Genomic DNA, 24,899 nt, shown 5'->3' with positions numbered 1-24,899 from the left:
TTAACTCTCTCTTCCTGAACCTTACTTGGCAAACTATAAAGAACAATATCCAATAAACTTCCATGTTTTTCCAAATTATAATTCACAAGAGAATAATGGGTCTTATAAGGAAGTCATAAGGAAAAGTCAAAAAACATTAAAAAGCTTTAAAAAGAGAAAAGTTATTATTAGGTAAATGTCAAACTATATATATATAAAAAATACCCGTTTTCTTTCTTCTAAGTGGGATAACTCTGAGACATGTTCAATCTTATGTCTAGAACTCCCCAGTGGGAAGAGCTCCAGTAGCTCATTACTGTAGCTGGCTTTGTAATGGATTCTTTATTGTTTCCTTCCCTAACGTACTTCCTCACTTCCTTGCCAGTGTTCTTTGTGATCATCCCTCTTGTCTCAGAATCTGCTTCCCAGGGAATCCAACAGAAAGCACAGCCTCAAAATCTGTCTATTCCATATTACATGTTTCCATGCCCTTCCTCCTCACAAATCTCAGTTGTGTTTCTAAGCTCCTCAGGTCACTTAAGTCTAGTACTGACCAACTCCAAAAGCAGCCAATTCTCCATGTTCTCCTTGCAACCAACACTTGCCCCTCCCGTAATTATGCTAAGACTCCGGTCATTGCTGAGAAACTGAACAAATAGATTAGGCCATGACATTCAGATGCAGCTTGGTTTGCTGAAATAACATAATAGGAAAATCAAGAAATCTTACACAAGCTTTACAACTCACTGCTTTGGTACTCTCATATACCCTTTGCGGTTCAAGTTTTTTATCAATGAAATGAAGACAAAAATACCAAACAAATGCAATTAGTTAAATGGTATGAAAGTCTCTGAGAATTAGAAAACTTAGTGAGAATAGGATACCACATTCAAACAAATTTCCCATCTCAAAAGTTGCCCTTAATGATAGTATAAAGTAACCTAGTATTTCAAAGCTCAGGCCTTCAAGGGTGAAAAGGAACATGGGGATATAAGAACCTATTGAAATGATGGAAATAAAGATGGGTACATACATTTTAGAGAGAAGCAATCTGGGGTGGTTTAGTCATTTAAACAATCCCTGAGTATATATTGTGGGGAAAGTCTCACCAAGTTCCACGTAGGACAGATGCAAGGACGTATATCACAATTGTTCCTGGTGGAGGGAAGCAACCTGAGACACCACCCCTGGGGCCGATGGGTTGGTGAAATGTGATGAGGCTACTCTATGCAGTTGTGAGGAAACACTCCAATGGACATTTGCAGAGTAATCTGGATAGACCTTAAAAACCATAGTGCTGAGTGGGGGGGGAATGAAATATAAACAATAATGCCATTTACATTTATTAAATATGAGTACAGATCTTCAAAATATATATAACTAAAGGCTATATATTAAACATATGTGTGCCTACATCAAGGGAAGGTAAGATGGAAATTGTTATAAAATACCCAACCCATCATCTAATCGAAGAATGCAGGAGAGGGGCCTTGCCCAAATTTATATTAGCAATCTGCCATGAGCTGGGAGTTAATCAACTCAACTTTCTTTACCCAAAGTAAAAAAAAAAAAAAAAAAAAAAAAAAAAATTAAATGAACAAATGAATGAATGAATGAATGAATGGACAAAATCCAATAAAATGCATAGACTTGGAATCTGATTGGGCTTGAATTTTGCCTAAACCACTTACTAGCTTGACTTAATCTTTTGGGGCCTGTTCTCATAAACATAAAATATGTATAATAATATTCACAGGCTCATTGTGAATGTTAAAGAAAATTTATGTGACCCCCTTGGTGTGGTATCTGATACATGATAAGAGCACAGTGAAAACTAGAAATTATTATCAGTAGTCTAAAGCGGTGATTCATGCCATTTAGCAGGTTGATGAAGAATATTTTATTTGGAGGAGGAGAGATTAGCAGAGAACATTACTAAGGCTCCACCTGTCGTCACACACTAATTGAAAAGATGATGAGAATTTTATATTTCCCGGTGCCAAATGATGACTGACAATGAAACACTCCCAAATGGTGGGTAGAGAATGGAGGCCAGTTCCTCTTCCTTAGGCAGCTCTCTCTACTTTGCCCTGAGTGCACTGATGGGCTGATGAAGCAGTGGTCTGAGAAAGCTCTGTGGCTCAGGCAGAGTTGACACTAAGTAACTTGGGATATGTGCAAAGGGTTCCTCTACTACCAGGAGCTCACTATCAGAATTGCAAAGGATTCTTCCTTAGTGTGCCTTGTCCTAGGCTCCCAGGCTGGGCAGAAGGCTGAGGGAGAAAAACACTTACAGAAGCCTAGGACAGACTACTAGGGTGATGACTGGGGGAAAAAACTGGACATGGTCAGTATGTGAGCATCAGGAATGCTGCAGGGTGGTTTTCCAGGATTGTCATCACAGTGTGGGTTTGCTCTGTGATCTCTGCTACTTGCAAGATTTTGAATGTGGACTGACTTTGAAATAGCCTTCACAGGAATCACGTGGCAATGGTGGAGACATTGCAATGATGTGATGCTCAACATCACTGGCTTGCCTGACACTTAGCCTGTTCTGGCAGCAGAGGACCCCAAAAGAATGGGAAAACAGTGTATGTTATACAAAATACCAACTTCCTCCTACCCAAGTAAACACCTCATTAACATCTCTGGAAAGCAGGCAGAACCTCTTTTATTAAAGTTGTTGTACTTTTTCTTTATATGTAAAAAAATAAAATAAAAAATGAAGCAGCACAGCCAGTGTGACTCAATGGTTGAGTGTAAACCTATGAAACAGGAGGTCACAGTTCCATTCTTGGTCAGGGCACATGCCTGGGTTGTAGGCTCAATCCCTAGTGGGGGAGTGGAGGGGGGGGAAGAGAAGGAAGCAGGAGGCGGCAGATCAATGATTCTCTCTCATAATTGATATTTCTATTTCTGTCTCTTCCTTTCTAAAATCAATAAAAACATGTTTTTAAATAAATGAAGCAAAGGGGAATAATATCTGATTTAGTAAGTAATGTATGCATTAAATAAAACTAGTGTGGAAAAACAGTCACAACCATTTTCTGTTTAAAACCCACAAGTTTTCTTTATTTTGTTGCTAAATATATGCGCATCTTAGTACTGCTGTCAGCTTAATAGAAGGCATTACAGACTCTATCAGTGGTGTGAGAAGCTGTAGGTAAATCTCTCCTATGCTGGATGCAATTGAGTACTGAGATGTTATATGCTTGCAAGATTTTTTTTTTTTAGTTTCACTGCTGCATTGCTAAAGGGAACACTTATAGTGAAAATAAAAAGTTATATCTTGTAAGTGATTAGCACCAGCACTCCAAAAATCTTTAGCACAGCCTGGGTTTTCAGCTTCTGCTCCAACTTCATTGCTAAAAAATAAGAAAAAATAGCAGTCAGGCGATGGAGATAATTTTTAAAAACATACCCAAAAATGTATACATTAACATTTGAGCATAGCATTTCACATTTAAAAAAAAATGGTTTATCTTTTTAAAAATTGTATTTTCCCCCCTCGGTGGCTGTTATACAATTAATGGCATAAAAAAGACATGCAGCTTAGCTTCACATTAGACTGATCTCTTGAGAGCTCAGCAGAGCAGTTCCGGCCTCCTGCAGAGGGTTAGGATAGCTTTGAAAGACAAACAGCCATGAGGAACAGCACTGCCACATCCCATCCACAACCCTCACCTTTCCATCACTTGCCTGCTGCCCTCCCTATCTTTTAGCATTGACGTCATCATCCCCTGAAATGTAAATTCTAAAACAAGGGGGTAAAGTGAACTGGGGTTGAATTAAGCCCAGTGTTTGCAAAATGGAACATTACAAAAGACTGAGACAGAGAATGGAATGCTTGCCTTCTTTTTTTTTTTTTCACATATTGGTTCAATTGGCTTTATAATGTAGTTATGCAGTAGGGAAGTGATTCAAATAATTTATCTATCCAAGCTCTATGTGACACAGGTTAAATATCTGGAACAGATATGATAAATGTAACTGATTGGAGGTGGATATTAGCAGATCATAGAATTGAAGACAAGAGTATAAAAGAAAGTGTTGGACATGATACCAAAAGAGACATTAAGTTCTAAAACATTTTTCCGCTATATGCTTTCAAGAATGGGATAGAATGACACCAATGGAAGGAAATAAACTTGACTTTATTCCAGGTGCCAACTCAGGGCCGTCAATGGAGCCTTCCAGAGTGGCTGGGGAGGCTCAGGGATGTCAGTTGCTTTTCTGGAGGCAGGTCTCCCTGCTTTGCCTGGGGCTGCATCATAGCGTGAAGAGGCAGTGCCCTGAGAGAGCCAGGCACCGAGCTGGCTGCCATAAGAAAAGGGGGCAGGGGGCGGGGGGGAGAGAAAGTAAAGCAGACAGGAAACCTGACCAGGGCATGGCCACCGGGCTACCCAGGACTGTGAAATATGGTTACATTCTGTATCATTTAGGGAGAAGCTGCATTTGTTAGACTAGAAAGAGGAGTTAGAGAAAGAGCTGCTAAAACAAAGGGGCGGCTCCATTACTGCACTGATTTGTTCTGGCCACAGAAAATCACCAGTCACAACGTAAGTGAGTGGTAGCTTTCACCATCTGGGATTCTCAGAAGTTTTAGAATGAAAGGAGGGAATGACTAAATTACATCTCCTCCTTCTCTTTCTAACAAATGAAAACTACCACTTATTTAGATTTCCCTGAAAGTACCAACATTTAGTACCGTAGCTAGTATTATAAGATCGTCAAAGAAATCAGCATGACTTGGCTAACAGTTATTAAGTGGTAGGTGTTTTAGATGCTAAGCACTTTATATGCATTAATGCAGATCTCCACCATAATCCTTTGATCTCACTTTACAGGGAATTACATCCAGGCTGAAAAAGATTCAGTATCATGCTCAAGGCCCCGGTATTTGAAATTAAGCCCTAGTCTTTCAATGTTTTCTATTTGTTTTTGTAGTTCCGGCAGTCATTCCTTTGTCTTAGCCATACTTAAAACATATATCCTGTCTGACTCATCACCAGAAGACTTTAAACAGTAGATATATAAGGAGATACTTGCAGACAGGGTTACAAATAAAATGTTGGATTAAATGCCTTCTAAATTCTCTTTGGGATATAAGATTGAATAATTAAATCGGACTGAGGACAAATAGATAGTGCATCCTCCGACATCATGCTGGCAAAGTCAGCACAGTTTCTCAGCCATCCACAACCCACTAGCAGAGCAAAGTCATGATGGATACCACAATCCAGCAGCTGGCTTGAAATGCTGGCTTATGCTATGACATATACACTCATGGCTGTAGACATTTTGTGAACGTTTTACTTTCCTTTGCCAATCTCAATATAGGTAAACATCTAAATAAGTTGAGAAAATCAAAGGTTGACAATTAAGAAAGATAAAACAATCATGAATAAACATTACTTAATTCTTATTTTCAGACTAGCACCCTGACAGTTTTTTCTCATATTACATATGAGAAATTACATATCAGTAATTTCTCATATTGTCAGTAGAACAACACACATTTTTCGGATATAAGTAAACATAAAGAAAAACTCAAGACATTTAGAAAATCATTATTTTGAAGGAAATCAAATTCCAAAAATAATTTTATTTAGAGTTTACTTTGGGTAATAAGTGATATAGTGTTGTGAAACTTTAAACCAATGTTACAGAAAGCATTTATTTTACTAAAGAATGTGCTATATACACTGATTTTCCATCCCCTTTTAATACAAAGCCCTCTGCACATTCTCTTCTCTGTCAAATTAAAACAAATTTATCTACATATATGTTCTTGTAAATATAAAACCAGACTTCATGCATGCAGAACAAAAAGCAAATTTCAGAAAAATGTACATCATAATATTATTAATTGTTACATATTTATTTTTCCAGAAAATTTTTAAATGTATTTTGGACATTTATATAACCACTAACTTCAGTGTAAAGACACAAGATCTTGCACTAAAATGTATTGTCCATAATCCAGAAGCTGTAAAACATTCAGTAATTAAGATCCTATAAGGATATCATGATTGATAGAGAATGCAGATACAATGGATTCTGGAGAGAATAGCTTTGATTCTGAAGTCAAAAACATTAAATACCACTCTGGCCAGTTTTGTTCAGTGGTCTGCAGACCCAATGGTCTCATATTCGATTCCCAGTCAAGGGCACGTGCCTCTATTGCAGGTTCCCCAGCCCAGGTAGGGACACATGCCAGAGGCAACCAATAGATGTGTCTCTCTCACACAGATGTTTCTCTCTCTCCCCCTCTCCTCTTCTCTCCCTTCCATTCTTTCTAGAAATCAGTGGGGAAAAATATGCTCAGGTAAGGATTAAAAAACACAACCACCAAATAAACAACAACAAAAAAACAATACGAGGATGGTCTGAACTCCAAACAGTTTTTAGCATAGATCTTATATTGTTTGTTTACCTTAAAAAACTAGCACACAGAGGAATGCCAGTCATTCCAGTTCCCGCCTTTTGCTCAGCTTTTCCATGACTCACTACACTACAAAATCCAACACCAATCTACTGAGATGACCCCAAAATTGGAGAAACCCCAAAATTATCAACCACTTCTCTCTCCTACAGTAGATTCAACTAAGACCCTAGGAAAGGAAAATAAGTGGGGTGTCTTTCTTCAGAGTAAGACTCTCTGAGATTTCAGTTCTGCCTCTTGTCAACCAAGTATAAAGACAGAAAGAAATTAAAAATAAGAGGCTTAATTCTCCTGTTCAAAATAAAGGAAGAGATTTCCCATCCTCTGTTCTTAGAACATTTACTTTAGAAAACTTGTCACTCTGAGTACAATCTCCATTCTTTAAAATGCACATAAGTCCTTTGGAAAATTAGAGGCATTTTGTCAGCTTTAAGGCTCAGGTAAGTCTTTCTCAAGGACCTGAGAACCAAGTACACATCCAAGTGAGATAGCACCCCCTTCTCCTAGTTTCTGAGAGGGGGTAAGAGCTAACTTTAGCCGATACCTGACTCCAAGTTGTAAAACTACCTCCTGTCATAAAGATATGAAAAGCTTATTTTTCCTTTGTGTAAAGGAAAAATCCACCAATTAACTGACAGGTGGTCACCCCACTTACGGGGTGATAAAGAATAAACTATGTGTAATAATACATGCTACTGTCAAGCCCTCTTGAGAATGGATTAAATTATTGTTTATCTTGAAAACATATATATATAGCTATATGAAGGGTGAGATTTTTTTTTCTGATTCTTTTATCTCTTAGTGATTGTGCATATCACATTCTGGTTTAATGCTTATTCAACAATAAAGTTGTTTTCTCTACTGCTTTCGTGAGGAGGACTTCTGAGTTGATAAAGTGTTTTGTTTGGTATTGTTGTTGTTATATTTCCCCAACACAGACTGGGGCTTACAACACAAGAATGTCATTTTGACAAGTGTCCTTGACTACCTGCATGGTGCTGTATATTCAGGAGCTCATATTAAGTGTATTTATAAGACACATTTACCCTCTGTGCAGTTGTTTATCAAAACATATGAATCTTCTTTTAATTAGCATATATTACAGTAGCCATATTCCAAATTCTTGCCTGAAATTACAACCTGGAACTCTTCAATCTGAGATTTATCAAAGCTTGGTTTTGAAAAATAATATTTAGGACAATTACCTACAGGGAATAGAGTGAGCCCATTCTCCTTGATAATTTCAATTTTACCCTTGAATCAAACCAGAAAATGAGACTGGCTTTCATGGACAAGTCATTTATTTTCTTTGTTCTACGTTGTCATCTGGAGAATAAAGATAGAGGATTGAGACACTTATCCCATTAGATTAGAAACTTAGACATTAGTGGAGATTCTTAAATTCAAAATAAAATGAGCCGAGCACAATAAAAAGTATAGACACACCGGGGCAGCAAATCATTTATAGTCCCCTTCCTCGCAGAACTGTGATCCTACAACCCTTAAATGTTGATCAAAATTTGCAAAGAGGAGGAAAAGAAAACAGGAGAAGAATTTGCCAGGTGTGTGTTTTATGGGCAGTTAGTAAATGATTAGCTCTCAAGTGATATTAATAAAAAGTAAATATGAAAGGTCAGAATTAAATGCATCTAATCATGAAATCAATTGACCCTCAAGTAAAAAATAAAAGAGGCCTAGGGCCACACGTATCAGTTGATATGAAAATGGTGGGTCTACTTTCACAATTAAGCCTGTTAAAAGAGAAGTGGGTTACAGAGTGGTGGTAGATCAAAGAGTTGCTAAATTCACAAGACGTGATAGGTATAATCAGAAATAATTATTGCTACTAGAATGTTTTTTTTCTTCTATCTCAGGCAAAGACTTAGCTTGAAATTAAATGGTGTTAGCTATATACCTTTTTGGAGATTGCTGCATTGGTGTGAATAATTGAAATTTATGAAAGTGACCTTCTTTGCAAATTGATTAGTCAGCTGACCACAACAGTCAAATCAATTATTTTGGGATCTCATCTGCTTGTAGAAGGATTCATCAATGACCAAGTATTTTTTTACGTGCCTCATAAAATGCTAAATCAAACATTCTTTGGAGCCTACTAGTCCCCAGACTCAGCTTGCAATGCTATGCCCAGCTTTAACCTAAGTAATTTCCAAACCTGTGTAGAATACATAGAAAACCAAAACAAAGTATTAGGTGTTACTAAAGAAATTATAGTGAATCTCAACATAGAACATATTTCTCAAAATTTATCTACACAGGTTAAAGCACAGGTTAAAGCACAGGTTAAACATTTACAGCAGATCAGAACATGTGGCCCACGTTTTTATTAATTCAAAGCATTCTCTGAAACTAACTTTGTTTTGTTTTATTTTTTTAATATTGATTTCAGAAAGGAAGAGAGAGATAGAAACATCAATGATGAGACAGAATCATCAATCGGCTGCCTCTTACACACTGCTCACCAGACATCGAGCCCACAACTGGGGCATGTGCCCTGACCAAGAATTGAACCTTGACCTCCTAGTTCATATGTCAACTGAGTCACTCCAACAGGGCTGAAACTAATCCCATCTAATAAAAGAGTAATATGCAAATTAATTATCACTCCGCTATACCCACAAGCCATGCCCACCAGCCAATCAGGAGCAAGTGTGCAAATTAACCCAACCAAGATGGCTGTGGCCACTGAGCAGGAAGCTTGGGTTTCCCTGGAAATGGAGGAAGCCAAGCTTTCTGTACACCCTGGCTGGCCTAGGCCTCTACTCAAGGCTATAAAGTTTCAACTATAGAAGATAAATAAACCCCAACAAAAATGGCTGTGGCCACAGAGCAAGAAGGAGGCTTGGCTCTGCTCAAGGTTACAAAATTATATAGGATAAATAAATATCAGATACTATGGCCTCCACTTGGGTCACTGGGAAGCATAACTAGCCTGAAAACCACCACAGAACCCTCACCCAGGCTGCCCCATACCCCAAGGGAACCCCCACCCTCATCCAGGACACCCTTCAGGGCAAACCAGCTGACCCCACCCGTGCACCAGGCCTCTATCCTATCTAATAAAAGAGTAATATACAAATTGACCATCACTCCAACACATAAGATGGCTGCCCCCCTGTGGCCAAAGATGGGAGGGACCAGGCCTGCAAGGGAGGGCAGTTGTGGGTGATAAGGCCAGCAGGGGAGGGCAGTTAGGGGTGACCATGCCAGCAGAGAAGAGAAGTTGGGGGCGACCAGGCCTGCAGGGAAGAGCAATTGGGAGGGACCCAGGCCTGCAGGGGTGAGCAGTAAGGGGGAGCCAGCCTGAAGGGGAGGGCAGTTAGGGGGGACTAGGCCTACAGGGGATGGCAGTTAGGGGCAAATGGGTTGGCAGGGGAGAATTAGGCATCAATCAGGCTGGCAGGGGAGTGGTTAGGGGTTGATCAGGCTGGCAGGCAGAAGCAGTTAGGGGCAACCAGGAAGGCAGGCAGGTGAGCAGTTGGGAGCCAGCAGTCCTGGATTGTGAGAGGGATGACCGACTGCCCATTTAGGCCTGATACCGGTAGGATTGGGCCTAAACTGGCAGTTGGACAACCCCTGAGGGGTACCAAATTGGAGAGGGTGCAGGCTAAGCTGAGGGACACCCTCCCCCTCTGATGAATTTCATGCACTGGGCCTCTAGTTTTTAAATAATTCTCCTGCTTTTACTTTCGAGTTTTATTTCCACAATTGATTTGATTGGCTTTCCCAAACTACCAATGAAGAAGCTAGAATTTGAGGATCTCAGCTCTTGTTGTACATTTGAATCACCAAGATTTAAAAACATAGCAACCAATGTTTTTGTCCACCTCCAGAGCTTCTTAATTCAATTTGCCTAAAGTGGAATGGTACTTCTGTGGTTTTTACAAAGGATATCCTTATGTTCTGCCAGAGTTGACAACCACTAAACTAGATGATAAGTGGAATTGCTCCGAGTTAGTTCTTTTTCAATACACTTTATAAATCATATGACTTATGAAAACAATGAACAAGTCAAATCTGATAAATCTGATGTCTGTCTCTTGTAAATGAATTACCAAGCTAATTTTGAAAAATTAGAATCCATAAGCAGCATAATGAAATTCAAGAAATGTGAGTCTGGTGGCAAGAAAAACAGATTGCTATCTTTTGAAAATGGAAGAAAAACTAAGGGGTAAATTTTGAGATCTGATGAAGGGTTTTTCCATAATTGTTTATTTGGATTGGGTTGGTAACTGGGATGCTTTACTTCTTAGGCCAGAATTGCCCTGTAGAAAAGGATAATTTAGCAGATATTTAAATAACAAAGCGAGGTTTTGGGGGGAAATGTGGATCAATATTATAGTCTAACCATATATCATAAGAAACTATAAAATTTGTTAATGTCCCAAATGTAACAATAAACAATAAACATAAAATATCCTTTTGCTTATTTATATATTTTAATACTATCTAACTTCCTGACTCACAATTGCTAAACTTCAAACTCTAGTTTCTTTTATGATGTTTTTCATATATTCCAAATATGAGCTTGAAATCACTTTTTGACAATCTTGCTCATTAGCTTACTTTTAAGTTTTGTCTTTAGGGTTATAATAATTGGTGCAAAAAGTATAAATATTATAATACTACTGCTACCTGTTGTTCTTGCAACAGTCTTTCAGCATTACCTAACATTCAGAAGTTCTTAATTCAGTATTTATTATCCCATCTGAATGCTTTTGTTATTTAATCAACCAACTGACTTTCTATTATTATTTAGAAACATTTTTATTTATATAGATCTAGCCTATGTGAACTTCAGCCAATTATTGTTTGAAAGAAAGAGAACATCTGATTGTTATTTTTTATATATTTGTATATATATTTGTATATTTTATATATTTGTATATATTTGTATATATATTTGTATATTTTATTTGTATATTTGTATATTTGTATATATTTGTATATATATTTGTATATTTTATATATTTGTATATTTTTTATATATTTGTATATTCTCTTGGAATGTACAAAATTTATTCAACCATTCTCCTGTTCTTGGACATACTAGTATATAGTTGTTTGTTTTTTTAGTCTCACACAATTTGCCACCATCTCACCAAAAGGGCTAGCACATTTGACAAAGAGTAAATATCATTAATATATAAAGGGAGTTTATAATGCAATAAGAAAAATATCACCATACCAGTAGATAAATGCATTACTTAATGCAAAATAGACAAAAATAACAGAAAATAGAGGATTTTTAAAATGTAAATTAAGACAAAAGATAATTTCTCCTTATAAATTGCAAATATTTTAAAGTAGGATTTAAAAGAGAGACAGAATTAGATAATACAGATAGAAATGAAGATAGTCAGAGAGGGTACAGTAGAGGGCTTAAGAGCACAGGCTTCAGGCAGTCAGATCTGGATTCCTGATTAGGCAGACTGTTTCCATCTATCTGGCTTTAGCTGACTTTTCTCGGCCTCAGTTTCCTCATCTGTAAGATGGGAATAAAAATAGTACTTAACTTAAAATGTTTCGTGAAGATTAAATAAAATAGTGCATCAAAAGTGTGTAACATTTTAACATATATTAAGCTGTCAATAAATTGGCAATTAATATTACTACTCATTATATTATTACTGCATATTCTATGCAGCAAGTGTAAATGGAAACAGGTATCTGGACAGATTCCTCGTAAGATTGTTACATTTTTTCAGGAATGCAATTTGGCTATATGTATCAAAAGTCTTCCGTATGTTCATAATTCATTGAACCAATAATCCTACTTTTTAAATCAGAGATGTGATCAAGGATATAAATTCACACCTATTCTTAAAATCTCTTTTCTGTTTTAATAACTAATATTATAACAGAGAGGCACACTGGTCTTGTATGACAAAGCTTCTAAAATTTGCAGAAATAAGGATGTAAATTTTTGAAAAGTGAGTGATATGCCCTAAATTGTGAAAGAGATACTTTGGGGAAAATATTTCAATATTATATAAAAATTTATCCCTCCTACTTCTTTTGTACTATGATCCCCCAGTCCTCCCCAAAATATTGCAGGCTGTAAAATTGAGAATGGCTTATTTGTTAAGGCATATGAAATGAATGAGTGAGCTAATTTCTTAAAGATAACTTTTTTATTTAAAATCACTTTTTTTTTTACGTTTACCACTTTGCCTGAGAGGATATAGATAAAGACATATTGTTCAATTATTCTTGCTCTTGATTAACACAAAATGTTTTTAAAAATAAGTGTTTTTTCTTTGTTTGGTACAACATTTATAAAAATAAAAAAAGTTTTAAAAATATTTGTGTGTGTTTGTGTGTGTGTGTGTGTGTGTGTGTGTGTTTTGTCTTTCACTTCAAAGGTTGAAAGTGACTAAACATCCACATGAAATTTAGAGGCTATGTTTAAACTGGCATGCTACCTGCCATATGCTACCTGCCATATGCAACATTCACTTAGGGGTCTGGGAACCTAGAAACTATGAGATACTGAGATTCAAGAGATACATTATAAGTATTATAGGACATCTACTGTCCCTCTAGAATCTAGAGTCTAGGTAAAGAAGACTATAGTGGCTTCCCAATTAATCCAAAGAGGAAATCTCAAAGACAGGATAGAAGGAGTTTGTTTATAATCAAGTTTCTACACACAGGTATCACCTTCCATGTTGAGAAGCAGCAAAATTTTACTTATTTAGCTGCCAGATTCTTCTGAACAACACCAAGTGGGCCAGTTAATGCTTTTTAAAAAAAAAAATCCAAAATTTTATTAATATTTTTAAATGAGATTGTTTATTCTTAAAAACTAATATTACATAGATATGGATAACTAGATCTCCAATTATATCTTATATTTACCTCTTTGGAATCAAGAGTCTCATGTTCAGGAATAGCCACCATTGGATGACTCAGCTTCACAGAGAAGAGGCCCAAGATGTGATGAGGGTTAGAAATGAGGAGAAATAAATGATTAAATTTCACTTAAAGTAGATAGTTAAATAATGGCATAAGTATACTGAAGATCACAGTAGATTCTATCAAGTGTAAACATTAAACTTTGATTGTTATTAAAAGCAAAGGAAGAGATTATTAACATAGAAAAAAATGTTTAGCAGATGGCGAATTCTTTGAGCCTAGGTCCACATCCTATTTTTCTATTCCATATAAACTCTAACAATGCTGTTATTAAATGTTTATTGAATTTATGAATTATTAAAACTCACTGATAGGAATCATAAAGAGAAAGCAAATTTTATTTATGTGTCAACTCTCACAACAGGTTCAAATTGGAAAATTCCAAAGCAGAAGAAATAAATCATTCTCAGACACACAGTAAATACTGATGTGTCTATAGATGTACACACTACTTGGGATGGAAAGCATTATTGTAAAAGTTAATAATGTCAATCCTCAGAGACTTCATAACCATTGCAATCTTAGCAGGTGATGTTTTTATACTGTAAAAAACAACACCTTAACAGAAGGTAGGTTCTTCTGCTTATATAAGAATTTTGATTATTGTGTCTATTGAGCACTACACATACATTTAAACTTATTAATATAGAAGAAAGTCATAGACACACCAGAGAAAGAGAGAGAGTCAGGGATACTCACGCACACACCAAGAGATGGGGAGAGCAATAATTTGTAATAAATCTATTTCTTTTTTATTTCACCTTCTCTTCTTGCTCCAACCTTAAGGTAACCACAATACCTGTTTTGACAATAACATTCCCTGTTTTTGCTATTGTCCTGGGAAAACCAGAAAACAATCGACCCACCTTCACTTTAAATAGAGTCCTTCACTGATCAAAAAATTAATGGAACAGTGACCTCCTAATCCTCCAGGGCAGTCAGAAGTTCCCAGAAATTTAGTCTTTGCCCCAGGAAGATGCCAATACTGGCTGCTGGGAAGGCCAAGGCAGTCCCGCTGTTCTAGCAGATATGTAAGCATGCAGCCTGCCTTTATTTAAACTATAGCTTCATTAATTCCCAACCATTATATTCTGTTACCAACCATGAAATCCTCTGGGTAGCATAACATGAGGACTCCTTCTAACTGCCTAAGACCATTGCTTTAAATAGAAGTATAATCTGACTCCTGAGTCAATTAGAGATCTAAATAGCATTCCAGAAATCAGCTGAAAACTACTATTTTCTCCTGTTCATCAGGATCTCCTGAGATTCTAAGCCTGGCATAAAATCAGACCCTAAGTACGTCTCCAAACCTCAAACCCAAGTAATTGGTCCTGGAGATAGTAGAATCTTTTGCATATCTAGGCTAAATGTTACAGTAATTATGACTCATCTGATTTTGTACAATGTCAAGTTTTCATTCTCCTAGTCTCCTAAAAGAGGATAGGATAAATTTTCTGAAATTTGAAAATATTGGAACACTCCCAGTAAAATACTTACTGAGATTAGAAAAGCAGTTGAGTAATTATGTGATATCTATCTTTATTTTCTATACTTCTTTGCAATATAGGCATTTATTCATTTAAATTTGTTTCATTTTAATCTTGAATTTCAAAAACTGTGTTAATTATCCTAATCAACAAAATAAAACAGAAAATGACTGATTCTAATTCATTGATAATCCCCAGGTCATTTATATTTGGCTTTGTAATGTTTTTTTCTACTTATGATCTTTTGTCATAATAGGTTTGCCTTTTATTATCCTCAAGCCGACCAAAAATACTAAATAAAAAGTGATATTATTATTATTATTATTATTATTGATACATAATAATTTATTTAACAAGTCCTTGTTTGTTGGACAACATTTTACTGCTACCAACAAGGCTGAAATCCCTGTATGTACCTCAGGCTGCATAATATTGAAAAGAAAAAAATTAATTGATACTTTCAGATTTCAAGAAATACAAATATTATAGGTAAAATACAAAAAAGGAGAGGATTATCCATATATTTTTGAGACTAGAAAAACAAAACAAAACAAAACCTCTGAATTGCCTTTTAGCCAAATGAGAAAAACAGGATTGAATGTCATAGTTGAAGTAAATGCGACTTGGTGCTGATTAATATTTGGATTTCACATCTGACCACCAAAAGTAAATTATTTTGCAGCCAACCTCAAGTGAAGCTACAGAAAGGTGATATTTTTAATGGATTTAGTTTTAATCATTTATTATGTTCACACATGGTCAATTCATTATACTTATTTGGTTATTTAGTTTTTATAACAGCCCACTAAGGTGAATACTAATTTTACCCTGTTTCACAGATAAGGAAACTAAAACTGAGAGGCAGAACAACTTATTGAAGATGCAGAACTAGCAAACAACACAGTCATACTTAGAATCCAGGGGGACAATCTCCGGAGACTGTGCTTTCTAAGGGAGTGTGAAGACAGGAGAAGGGGAGACAGGGGAAGGGAGTGATGTGCACCATTGTGCAAAAGGAAAAGCCACATACTAAAGACAAGAGTGTCTCTTTCAGAGACCAAAGCATTTCAGGAGTGGCTGGTCTAGCTCTGAATGGCCATGTGAGAGACATCATACAGTGGAGCTTATATGTTGGATAAGGAGGCTGGGCTTATTCTCTAGGCCAGGTGTCGGCAATCTACGGCTCCAGAGCCGCATGCGGCTCTTTTGAAGCTTTACTGCGGCTCCGACAACTTGCAAGCCTGTGTGAAAATGAAGGTAACGTCTTACAGCCCTGATGTGCTGACACTGTGCCCTAAGGTTCAGGAGCAAAAATCCCATTAACCAGGTAAATTAAATATTTTAATTAGCTATTAATTTGCAAAAATATATTTTACATTGTTAAGTGAAAAAGTCCCTTTTTTCTTCAGATTGACAGCTAACTGCACGATCCGGTATACAGCATTAAGGTAAGAAACAATATATGCAGTGTTATATTTGTTTTAAATGTCGCAATGGTTTTGCGGCTCCCAGGTTTTTTTTTCCTTCGGAAACGGGTCCAAGTGGCTCTTTATGTCTTAAAGGTTGCAAACCCCTGCCCTAGGCAGTGAGAAGCCATTGAAGTATTCTAAACAAGAAAGGGAAATGTGTGATCAGATCATTTCAAAAAAAGTAAATGTGGCCAAAGAGCAAAATATGGATAGTGGAGGTGATTGGAAGATGTTTAAATGAGAGAGAGAGAGAGAGAGAGAGAGAGAGAGAGAGAGAGAGAGAGAGGGAGGGAGGGAAGGAGGGAGGGAGGGAGGGAGGGAGGGAGGGAGGGAGGGAGGGAGAGGGAGAGGGAGAGAGAGAATAAAGAAGGTTTAAATTCAAGTATTGTATTAGAAAATAGACTCAAGTTTTTCTGGGTTAATCTAGCCCCACCCTAATCTCTAGGATGAGTAAAGGTAGACACAGTGGTATTTTGTTGATTGGGGAAGAACAATTGGGAAATGTTGGAGAGAAATAATGTTGAACATTAATACCTTTGCTGAGTGCAGAGATTTTGTAATGCATAAAGGCTTAGCGATGCTAAATTGGGAGGAAAAGTAAAAATGGTGCAAAAACCCCTTCACAGTAGAATGAAAATGATGAACCTAAAACATGAACATTTTTACATAGGTGAAAGTCTTGTTATCTATTTATAGAGAAGAGAGAGAGTGGGTGAACACTGAGGGACAAAGAGTCTTCTATGCCTCTCTAATTGGTAAGTATGCTTGAGGACAAATGAATATTTGGTTTCAAGAAAATAAAATAAAAGTTACTATATTTTTTTTTATCAAAACGTTATCCAATATAGAATTGATGAAATAGAAAGTTCATATGCAATGAGACAAAACATACTATAATTCTAAATTCAGATATTGAGTTCCAGACTAATTAGACCTTTGCTTATTCAACATTGTGGGATCATCAACAAGTGGTATTTGAATAAAATGTTCAGTTAATTTTTATTATACTTGATCGCAGCTGCCACCAAATGAATATAAAACCTTGATAAGTGTTTGTTACCAGTATAGGGCTTTCTTCTAAATGTCACTGTGTCTCCAGAGGTAACAGGAACTTTTCTGACAAAGACAGATAAAGTTCACTCGAACCAATTGGAGAAATGAGAAACCTACAACTAGAAAAAAAACGAAAAATGCAAAATGTGGTTAAATCACTTAATTAAGTCTTTAATCTACCTGAGAAATGGGCTTCTTAGCTCTAGCTTTCGTGAAACAGCTCTCCTTTCTGTGTGAAGATGAAGTAGATCTTCCTGTCTGCCAGAAATTATGAAGCTAACGAAGTGTTTCAAGAAACATTCCCATTTTAAAATCACCCAGAGTGCTACACATGCTGTTCAGAATTCACTCGTGGATTCTTTTCTGATGAATCAGATCTTCTTTTAAAACTCCTTTACTCCATTTGTCTACATTTGTCTACATACTACTTCAGTCTCTCCATCTAGATTTGTGAACGACTCAAGCTAGAGAGAAACCTTCTTAAGAACATCTCTCAAAGGGGATGTGACAAATTATTGTAGCAATCCCCACATAAACTAGTGGGGATTGCATTTCATAACATAAGGTTATCATTATGAGATGTAAGCCATGAGAAGATATGTGGATTCTATGTTATTCATCTTTAGTCTTCTGCTCCTAGCCTGGGGCCACCTCAGCACTGACTAGACACTAAATGAGCATTGATGAATAAAGTAATAAGAGAAAGAATGGATGAAATGGTTAGAGAAAACAAAGAGCGTTTCTGACTTGTGAATTAAAAAAGTCTGTATTAGTGAAGAATCAGGTGGTGTTCACTGCATTCCTGAAAGTCTCATTTAGATGAAACTATAGAGATCTTTGAACCAGAACGGTCACACAGGTGTGTTTTCTGTGACCCTTACAGTTCTGCTTTAAAAAGAATTAAATTTTGGCCTGGCTGGCATGTCTCAGTGGTTGTCAACCAATGAACTAGGAGACCACCATTTGATTATCGGTTAGGGCACATGCCCTCATTGTGAGTTGTGGGCTTGATCACCAGTGTGGGGGTGCAGGAGGCAGCCAATCAATGATTCTCTCTCATCATTGATGTTTCTTTCTCTCTCTCTCTCTCTCTCTCTCTCTCTCTCTCTCTCTCTCTCTCTCTCTTTCTCTCTCTCTCTCCCTCCCTCCCTCCCTCCCTCCCTCCCTCCCTCTTTCTTCCTCTCTGAAATAAATATTTTAAAAAATTGAATTGTGTTGTCAGTGTTTGAGATCATATATTCTACTTGGAAATTTGTGTTTCTTTCTCTTGAATTGCTCAAATGTCTCACTAGTCCTGCAATCATCTTGATTTGTGTGGCAGCCTGTCCCTTTTATTTATTTTATTTTTAACAAAATATTTTGTATTGATTTCAGAGAGGAAGGAAAAGAGAGAGAGAGCTAGAAACATCAATGATGAGAGAGAATCATTGATTGGCTGCCTCCTACATGCCCCGCACTGGGGGTTGAGCCACAACTGGGGCATGTGTTCTGAATGGAAATTGAACTGTGACCTCCTGGCTCATAGGTCAATGCTCAACCACTGAATCATGCAGGCCAGGCAGCCTGTCCCTTCTAGATGAAATTAATGCCTTCTTTGTCAACACAGTCCCACCATGCCTACTAGAGGGAGGCCAAGTGTGAGAGGTCACCTATTGTGCATATATATATATATATATATATATATATATATATATCAATATCTATATCTATATCTATATCTATATCTATCTATCTATCTATCTATCTATCTATCTATCTATCTATATATATATATATATATCCCTGGCTTACTTCACTTATTTAGGGGATCTGGCCTCACAAAACATTGGATTTTTTTAAACCCTGTTTTACAACATATACCAGTGCATAGGAAGCACTAGGGAGTCTCATAAATGTCGGATTTGACACAGTGGTTCTGGAGAATGGTCTAAGAGTCTGCATTTCTAAGCGGCTCCCAACTGATGCTAATGCTACCATAGGTTGAGTAGTGAGGCCATAACCAACACTTTTGTATGAACTGATACAATTGATGCTTTTCAAATATTCATTGATTCACAACTGAAATGAGTTATATTCAAAATGTTCTAATCAATTACATGGTACTGCAGTTGTATAATTAATTAATTCGGCACAGATATTTTTTATTAAGTACCTACAAATGTCCCAGACACTTTGCTAGATGTCAATGAACAAACACACTGTCCCTGCCCTTGGAGAGCAGTGCAGTGGGAGAGACAACTATTAATTATAAAATTAATGAGGAATATCTGGAAAAACAACAATAGAATAATTAGTTCTGAAATAAACTTCAGAATGTACTCTGTTCCCAAAAGATAAATTTGACCTACTCTAGAAAGATGAAGGACTCTTCCCAAGAAGCTGAACTGTAAAGGATAGATCTCTTAACAGCAATGCAGGAGACTGGAGAATGCAATGTGGGGCTAGTACCTGAAAAGAAAGGGCAGGCTGAGTGGAAGACAGGAAACACGTTCTGAGTGGATGGGAAAAATGAGTATAAGAACATCAGAAACTGAGGCTAGGGAAATACCTTGTAGGTATTTTGCATGCATCAACTCCACTTAGGGAGCAAAGGAGTACGGTATGCCTTGGAAATTAAATGAATGAAGGCTGTTAAATATGAGTTTGTCTCATTAACAAAAAAAGACTGCAAGCTGCTGGAGGTTAGGGCCCATGATATGTTAGCATTTGTGCACCAAACACTAGCTGATTGATGTCATCACTAAAGAGCTATGACTCAGAACAAAAGGTGGGCAGTGTTCTTGAGTTTTCCCTTCATGAGGAGAGTCCTGATATGGGTTATGACAAAAACAAAACAAAACAACAACAAACACTGTTTTTAATGACAGTCACAAATATGCTATATATATATATATATATATATATATATATATATATCTTAAAGATTTCATCTGCATAAGCCAGACTATTTTTTTTATTATTATTACAGAACACCAATCGCTTAAATATTTATTTTTAGAAGTTAGAGGTACAGCATCTATTTTTGGTGATGCTTGAAGGTTTATGACTTCCTTGATGCCACTAGGGGGAAAATCTCTTTGTCTCTGGGCCTTAGTTTCCTCAGCTTTCAAATCTGTGCCCTAACTCAACGAGTTCCAATTCCTCATTTACTGAGATAATTCATTGAATCTGTGATGCTTAAGCAAGAATTGTTTGACTAATAAATGATGCTGTTTAGAAAAAATGAAGAAAAAATTCTTCCTTTTTAGAGTATCCTGCATTGAGCCATAGCTGAGGGTACAAATAATGCCAACAGCAATGCTAACAATGAACTCTACATAGAATCTTTCCTAGGATCCTTACTAACAGTTGTTATCTTGCTCCTTGTGTGAACTTTATAAACACTATTAAATTTCACAACATTCTTTTGGGTATTCCCTGAGTATTATCATATACTCAGTTGGGATTTGATACATGTTAATCACTTTATAAACCCACAGAAAACTCACTGTTAACCGTTGGTTGGTAATATTATTACATTGAAGTCTGAGTCCCAATAAATCTACTACTAGTTTAATTCCAGTAAAAAACAAAAAAACAAAAACAAGAATTTCCTCCTCTGGTCTTTGTAAAAAGTCTTTTGAGATATGGCTTAAAATTCTCAAATTACACTATTTTATTCTTGGCCTTTCCTCCTCCTTGCAGGAGGCTCAGACTTGGGGCATGTTAAAATCACCCCCTCCAAAGACCACTGTCTAAAGGACAGCATAATAGAATTCTTTCTTGCCAATTACTATGTGTTCGGCCTGTTTTAAAAACAAACACTACATCCCTATGTTTACTCACATTTTTCATCTAGAATTGCTTCTTTCTCTACAAGAAATCCACTTCCCCAAAGGGATTAACTATACCCTTCACTTTTTTTCAGTACACGGCTCCCAGGTTGTAATGAAAATGTAGCAGAATCTATATTACCACACCATTTTAGACCTCAAAATAAATTCCAGGAACCGAAATTAGAATTGACAAGGAAGCCTATTTGTTGTTCTTTCTTCTATTCTTTAAGGGCACAATTAGTTGCTTAGTACTACAGGCAAAATATCAATTTCAATTTTTCAATATCATACTAACTCGAGTAGAATCATAAACCAAATGTCACCTTTGTCACAAAAGACAACGCTGGTGGAATTGTTTTCTCTCCATTCTTTCTCTTCTATAGATTATCAGGGACACTATTCATTTCATTCCAGTATGACATATAACAGAAAATAAAATATAACTCTCAACCTCATAAATATTTTTCAATTCCTAGCCTGCCTTTGTTCCATCCAAACTGTTCTAATTCATAAGCAGTTACCCCAAGTTGCAAGAAGCCTACCCCAGACCTCAGGAATGTGTCAACAGATGTGAACTGATGTGTCACAAACATTTGGAAGATTGTGTCTTAAAAGGAGGGACAGGCATGATTGTGATATAGGGTTAATCAATTCCCCCGTGTCCACAGAGTCTCTACCAAAACATTGCTTTCTTCTAACTCTATACTCCCAGCATCTTTGAGAATGGTTGGGAGGGGGGCGTAGAAGAAGGAGAGGATGCATGAATGGTTGGCAGGCAGATGAGGTGAGGACCGTATGTCTACAGGCCATTAGAGGTAATTGTAGACCTGCCTCCCTAGAAGTGAACCCTATTCCTTTATAACCCACCTCCCTATACATTGTTTCAAACGACATTTCAGGAATGATGTAGGCACTTCCAAACTCACACCAGGTAGGTTATACATCTTTAAACTGTCAGCACACTCACTGTTTCCTGTCCCCACTCCTTATTCTTGCCCCAACTATCAATATATAGTCCTGCCAGCCACTGCACTTTGCCTTAGATTGCAGCCATTCCTGAGGGATTCTGACAGCCTTGCTTTGCTGATCTTTATTATAATCTAAGATCTACGCTCTGGAGAATCTACTCCCTGCCATGTTCCCACTAGAAACACATCCTAACAGCCATGGTACTTCTTTATTCAAATTTCAAACCATAAAATAGGGTATTTACTAATTGCTAAGAAGCCCATAGAAAAATTCTATGTTTGATTATGTATGTTAATAGGTTTCAACCACTACAAAGAGTGAATATTTTGAAAATTAGTATAAAATGTTTATAATACTACCAAATTTGTCTAAGATTTTTATCTTCTAGAAATTGATAAGCTATTAGAATACCATTCAAATGTGAAAGTCATAAAATATATTCCCAGGCATAAAAGAGCTCAGAATGTTTGCCAAATAAAAACCTAACTTTTAAAATTTCTTGAATCAGCCCGGCTATGGTGACCAGTGGATTGAGTGTCATCCCATGGACCAAGAGGTTCTGGGTTCAATTCCCAATCAGGGCACATGCCTGGGTGGCCAGCTCAATCCCCAGTAGGAGGATGCAGGAGGCAGCCAATCAATAAGTCTCATCTTTGATGTTTCTATCTATCTCCCCCTCTCCCTTCCTCTCTGAAATTAATAAAAAATATTTAAAATAATAATTAAAAAAGTTAAAAAAAAGCTTCTGGGATCAAAAACTCAAGTAAGAGAAAAAATACACTGAATGCAGTAAAAAATATACAAAGGTAAGGTAAAAAATATTCTAAGTGTTTTTGCCATTAAAAAAAATCCATAAAAGACCATAGGTAAGAAATAAATTATAACCATAATATGTCAAAAATGAAAATCTAGAAATGGATAATTAACATGATGGTAGATAATAGCGGGGACCAATGGACTTCTCTTCCTATGAGAAGATACACATACTGATAGGGTATTCCAACATGAATGTGGACCCTAAGTGGAGGGCAATAATAACAACAAAATACAATGAATGAATTTTAAATTAGGAAATCAAAACTGTATCTGTAGGAATGCAAAACTGAAAAAAGAAAGAAATTATAATAAGGGAAAATGTAAAACAATATGGCAGATAAAGGTCATGTAATGAAATAATTTCATATATTAAGAGCAGTCTCTCAAGATTTAAAAAAAAAAGAAAAGCAAGATCAGAAAATATATGGTCAAGAGACACTGACACTAACAAGAAGACCCACAAAGTTAAAAATAAAAATAAAAATGTTTCTGTCTAATCTGAACCAAAATAAAACTGGAATAAAAATCTTATTATCTTTAAAGTGGAATTTAAGAAAAATATTTTTTTTAAAAAGAACATTATATATTGGTTTAAAAAAAATGTCAATGAGCAAGAAGATATGCCAATAATAAATTTATATTCTTAAAATACGATTTTAAAGATTTAAGATTTTCTAATACTTTGAGAGCAAGGAGTTGCTTTACACTTCAGTTCAATTTCTTAAGGGCTAAGGAAGTGTTTCAGTGCCCAATAAGAGATAAATAAATATTTTTTAAACAACCTAAGGAAGAGTCCAACTTATAGTCATATCTTTCTTTCCAAAAAGAGATTTCTATTTGATTCACAAAACATGTGGAACATGTGGGCAAATGAGTATTATTATTTATGACTGTATAAAATATCTCAATTGTATTTTAATCGGTCACACAAGGGTAAACTGTTAAAAATTTAGCAATCTGAAGAATATTATATTTATACTAGTAGCCCTGCTCATGAATCTGTGCACCAATTGTTCTCTACAGGACCTGACTGCTCCACGCCCCCTGCCCAGAGGCTCTCCAAGGCCAGAGGCCCATCCACGGCAGTGCATGGAACACTTGCCTCATCACTGTGGTGGTGAAGCAAGCATTCTGCCAGGCTGCTCACACTGCCCACTCTCAGCGGCCACCACTCCCTTCCTCGGGACTGGGACACTCTGGTGGGGCTGAGAGGACTGGGTTCTGCCATCTTGTGGCTATGGGCACCACCATCTTTGTGACCAAGTGATGGTTAATTTGCATATTACCCTTTTATTGATAAAATTTTAGTAAAAACGGTAAAACAACAATCACATTAAATAAGGTGAAACAACACATGAAAATTTTGGACTGACATTTCAAAATGTGAATCTCCTTGACTATGTAAATAACACAGTATATAATGCTTTTGCTGCACAGAATGTATAAAAGGATAACAAAATAAAGCAATAAAACAATTAGGTTGAAGAATTTGAAACTGATACTAAAACATGTTTTTGTAGGTTAAAAACTGTTGGACAATGGCAATTTCATGTGCCCTATGTATCAACTTCGTATACTAAAAGACATTAAAAAAAAAAAGCAATAGTGCCCAGTGGGCTTGGCTCAGTGGTTGAGCCTTGACCTATGAATCATGGTTCATTTCCTGGTCAGGGCACATGCCAGAGTTGCAGGTTCAATCCCCAGTGTGAGGCATGTAGGAGGCAGCCATCAGTGATTAGCTCATTGATGTTTCCATCTCTTTCTCCCTTTTCCTTCCTCTCAGAAATGAATAAAAATATATGGTTTTTAAAAAGCAATAGTAATAAAAGATTAGACAAGGAACTGTGCTCAAAGGTAAACTATATAAGTACATACATACATATATAGTATATGTATGTGTATAGATGTATATAGACTCAATTTATGC

General features: G+C 36.5%; 1 protein-coding gene across 16 annotated transcripts in view; it reads right to left on the bottom strand.

Moving 5' to 3' along the window:
- Window positions 1-3,032: 3,032 nt before the first annotated feature.
- Window positions 3,033-24,899, bottom strand: part of MLIP (muscular LMNA interacting protein) — a 252,609-nt gene continuing 230,742 nt past the window's right edge. For 15 of the 16 annotated variants that reach the window (XM_084889444.1, XM_084889446.1, XM_084889435.1 and 12 more), the window contains 2 exons: window positions 13,304-13,357; window positions 11,388-11,927 (listed from right to left, as the gene is read on the bottom strand). In XM_084889444.1, coding sequence (XP_084745570.1) covers window positions 11,895-11,927; window positions 13,304-13,357 — 87 coding nt within the window. In that variant the 3' untranslated portion in view covers window positions 11,388-11,894. Of the gene's footprint in view, window positions 3,345-11,387; window positions 11,928-13,303; window positions 13,358-24,899 lie in introns of those variants that run through there. The other variant, XM_084889434.1, reaches the window with a different exon arrangement.

This window comes from Pipistrellus hanaki (genome assembly GCF_964339955.1).
Source record: "Pipistrellus hanaki genome assembly, chromosome: 7".
In the NCBI taxonomy this organism is placed as follows: domain Eukaryota; kingdom Metazoa; phylum Chordata; class Mammalia; order Chiroptera; family Vespertilionidae; genus Pipistrellus; species Pipistrellus hanaki.
The sequence above is the reverse complement of the archived record's forward strand: the minus strand, read 5'-3'. Positions and strand labels throughout refer to the sequence as shown.